The 4351-nt window shown below is 39.3% G+C and overlaps 1 protein-coding gene across 1 annotated transcript; it reads left to right on the forward strand.

Moving 5' to 3' along the window:
• Positions 1 to 3141: 3141 nt before the first annotated feature.
• Positions 3142 to 3837, forward strand: LOC112662142 (60S ribosomal protein L9-like). The gene has a single exon (XM_035707765.2). It carries the CDS (start codon positions 3165 to 3167, stop codon positions 3741 to 3743), a length of 579 nt encoding a protein of 192 aa, XP_035563658.1. The 5' UTR covers positions 3142 to 3164; the 3' UTR covers positions 3744 to 3837.
• The last annotated feature ends 514 nt before the right edge of the window (positions 3838 to 4351 follow it).

Genomic DNA, 4351 nt, shown 5'->3' on the forward strand with positions numbered 1-4351 from the left:
AAAATAAAATAAAAAAAGTAAAAGCTATGTACATATGTACTATACACACAGTATATACATATATATATATATATATATATATATACAATATATATTTTATGTCCTACAGCGCCGTCTAAGTGGGCTCAGGAGGACCGATGTCTATCCAACCTCAGCCCCCCAGTTACTAGCTTTGTAGCTCTCATGCTAAGCCTCAGGTTCCCCATCTATGGAATGAGAATGATAGTGCAAATCTGCATTACAGATCTGGTGTGAGCATGAGATGCTGGTGCTGGACACAAAGCAGTCACTCCAAGTGAGCTATCGACATTAAAAATAGGGGGTTGGAATTATATATTTGAAATTTATGGTCTGCAAAGCACTTAGAACAGTGTCCGCATAGTGTTGATTAAGCCTGAACCATTATCGTCAGTGGCCCTGCCCTCCTCTTCATCACCATAGTAACTGGGATTTCATTACCTGTAATGATACTTCGTTCCAAGTTACTTTTGTGATGCTTTTCTTCTTTTCCCTCAAATTGCCAATGAATTTCTCCTCATATGTATGATACTGTTCTGTATAGATAAATGTTTTTGTGATTTGTCCTGCATAACAGACCACCGGGACCCGCATGCACGCAGGCAGGCCAAAGAATGTTGTTTGTGAGACTCATGCTGTGTGAATAACTTTGGGAGCCTAATTGTTTAAAATATATTATCTGGCCTCTAGATCAGAACTGGTCTTTCTGTTCTGGGCGCCAAGAGCTACAAATCTTGTCTCACATCCAGCACCTGCTCAGGGCAGGGCTGGCCCCTGGAATGGAATCCTGGAGGGGAGACACACAGAGCCCAGACTCCTTGAAAATAAGAAACATGATAACATGAAAATACAGCTTGCTCCAAATTACACTTAGGCGAACAACTGTTTTGTTTCAAGCCCTGTTGTTTGCCCTCTAAATATGGCCCTTGTGGGGATGGTTGGTTGGAAGTCTCATCTGAGGGGAGGATTCTCTGCCCAGGCCTTCAGCCTCCATCCAGACTCCATTCTGGCTGTTTCTGTGGGGCTTCCCCAGCTGAGGAGGTTGGATGTTACAGAGGCTGATTTGATGTAACTTTGCCTTATTCTCATTTATTGCCTCCTGTTACCTACATCTATGTGTAGATTCTTTCCCTCTTCTGTTTCCATTAAGTTTCTATAATAATAATAATATCCTTTCCTATTCAAAACTGAAACACAGCTGTTGTGAATCTTTTGTGCAAAACAGATATTTATCCCAATTTTACCAAAGTGACTCACAAAAGTGTTAATCAGCTCCACATAACCATGAGACAATATTGGGCTCATGGTATTCCACATGCATATTTGTTAGTTAGTATTTTAAAATGTTATTTCTAGGGATGCCTGGGTGGCTCAGTGGTTGAGCGTCTGCCTTCGGCCTAGGGCGTGATCCTGGGGTCCCGGGATTGAGTCTCACATCGGGCTCCCTGCATGGAGCCTGCTTCTCCCTCTGCCTGTGTCTCTGCCTCTCTCTCTCTGTGTCTCTCATGAATAAATAAATAAAATCTTAAAATATATATATAAAATGTTATTTCTATCTACTATCAGTCATTCTACCCATGGTCTGACAGTGGGACAGAACATTTAGAATTGAAGCTTCCCCAAATCATCCTGACTACATTCCGGTGGTACAGAAATGTATTGTACTTGACTAAGCTTTGTTATTGAAATTCCTTTCTAATCAAATTTTGCTGTAGGAACCCATTATATGCCTCCATTTAGAGATGGAACGGGTGTCTCCTCAGAAAGAGTCCTGCTAGAATCCTCACTAGCGCAGTAGAATGCCAGCTTTCCTCCTGCTTATCTGCTTGCTAGAACCTCTGATCCCTGTCTATACTCCAGAGCCTTACAAGAATGGATAGCATAAGTCTGATCTTTTACTTCTACTGAGTCCCACTGAGAAAATGGACATTTACTGGTCATTGGCTGAAGAACTAGCAATTCTCCTCTAAGTACTCTAAATGCTAGTTGTATCGCACTGAACCCAAGACTATCCGTTAATGTTAAATTAAAATAATATTTATTAAAAAATAAAAATAATATTTATATTATATATTACACATATATGGTATATAGGGTATATATGTTAATATTAATATATAATAATATTATATTAAAATTACAACATTATATTAAAATAACTGATGTTTCTTGACCACTAACCACTACTAGGCACTATGCAAGCATATTCACTATCTCACTTAATTTTCAAAATAATTATTTGAGGAAGTTTCTTTTACAACCCCCTATGGCTGGCACTATGGCTTGGCTACCCAAAAGTCATTTATATCCCTTTCCTTCTTCTTCATGACTGGAATGCTGATGTGAGGATGAGGGTGCAGCAGCCGGTTTGCAACCATGGGACAGCAAGCATGAAGATGGATGCCTCCATGCTGAGGATGTCAAAGCAGAAAGAGCCAATGTTCATGAAGAGCTACAAGGGCCCTGAATGGCCCAAATGTGGACTTATTATTAGAATAGAAAAATAAACCCTGAAGTAACTGACAAATTTTCTGTTCCTTGGGCCAAATACTTGTCTAATTAATGCATTTCATGTTATGAATGAGGAAACTAACTCAGTGAGTTTGGGTAACTTTTTCAAAGTCATGCAACTGGTAGGCGTTAGAGAGGATTAGTACCCAAATCTGCCCAAGACCAACACACGTGCTATTAACCACAAAAACCACTGCACTGCCCTCTCATGATTGCATTTCCAGCAGGCAATCATGGTTCATCCTTTCCAAACTGTGTGTCACAGAATTCGGAGATTTTTCACAGGTGAGCCTCAGAAGAAAAAGCTTCTCTGGTAAAATAAAAAACGCTTCACCCTATGGCCGTTTTTTTGTTTTTGCTTTTGAGAACCACAATGTATAGTATATCAAAGTTTCTGAAAAATTCTGCAACAAAAAAAACTGACTGGTTAACTCAGAGATTCCTAAACTTATTTTCATATGGAGCACATTTTTTTTTAAAAGGACAATCCTCTGAGTTTCCTTCAGAACATTGTTCCCTGGGAACACCACTTTGGGAGGTCATTCACTGAATCTTAATTAAGAGTTATTTCCTTAGCTTTGGTTTAAAGTAAAAGAAAGTGAGTCACAGCTCTCTTTGCCGCATCTATTACGAGAATGAAGATCATTCTCAGCAATCAGACTGTCAACATTCCAGAAAATGTTGACAACACCCTGAAGGGATGCACTGTGATCGTGAAGGGCCCCAGAGGAACCCTGCGAAGGGACTTCAATCACATCAATGTAGAACTCAGTCTTCTCGGAAAGAAAAAGAAGAGGCTCCGAGTTGACAAATGGTGGGGAAATACAAAAGAACTGACTACTGTTTGCACGATGTGTAGTCACATACAGAACATGATCAAGGGTGTCACACAGGGCTTCTGTTACAAGATGACATCTGTGTATGCTCACTTCCGCATCAACGTTGTTATTCAGGAGAATGGTTCTCTTGTTGAAATCAGAAATTTCTTAGGTGAAAAATATATTCGTGGGGTTTGGATGAGGCCAGGTGTTGCTTGTTCTGTATCTCAAGCCCAAAAAGATGAGTTAATTCTTGAAGGAAATGACATTGAGCTTGTTTCGAACTCAGCTGCTTTGATTCAGCAAGCGATAACTGTTAAAGACAAGGATGTCAGAAAATTTGGGGATGGTATCTATGTTTCTGAAAAAGGAACAGTTCAGCAGGCTGATGAATAAGATCTGAGTTGTCCAGCAACAGAAACAGCAAGATGCCAGATGATTTTTCAGACTTATTTGTGATACCTTAAGAATGCAATAAAAACTATACTGATTTGGGAATAAAATAAAAAGAAAAAGAAAGAAAGTGAGTCACAATTTGCTACTTTGTGAATATTCTTGAGGATTTCGTCCCCTACACAACTCAGGGCATCCTAGGTAATCCCAAATAATTTCTGGGAGAATTTGCTGCCAGGACAAAATAAGCACCTCCTGAGGAAATTGTCCGCTTCCTTTTTTCTAATAATGAGAATTATGTGACTTACTGTGTCTTCTCTTTTGCTTTGGCTTTCCGGAAGCTCAGAGACAAATGGGAAACAATTGCTGGCACAGATTCCTGGGTTTTACATATTTATGTTTTCTTTTATCTGATCTCAATTTCCTCTTTATTTTCCTTGGTCATGATTCTGTATTTGAATTTTATTGGTATTATTGCGTACATTCTTATGACAGTTCGTTCTTTGTGGAATGAGGTGGAGTATAAACAGTCGAAAATCAAGACTGTCATGAAAAAAATATGAGTCACATGGTCTCCTTGTCAACATGGTCAGGGCTACAATGCTTATCAA

This window comes from Canis lupus, chromosome 13, assembly GCF_003254725.2.
Source record: "Canis lupus dingo isolate Sandy chromosome 13, ASM325472v2, whole genome shotgun sequence".
In the NCBI taxonomy this organism is placed as follows: domain Eukaryota; kingdom Metazoa; phylum Chordata; class Mammalia; order Carnivora; family Canidae; genus Canis; species Canis lupus.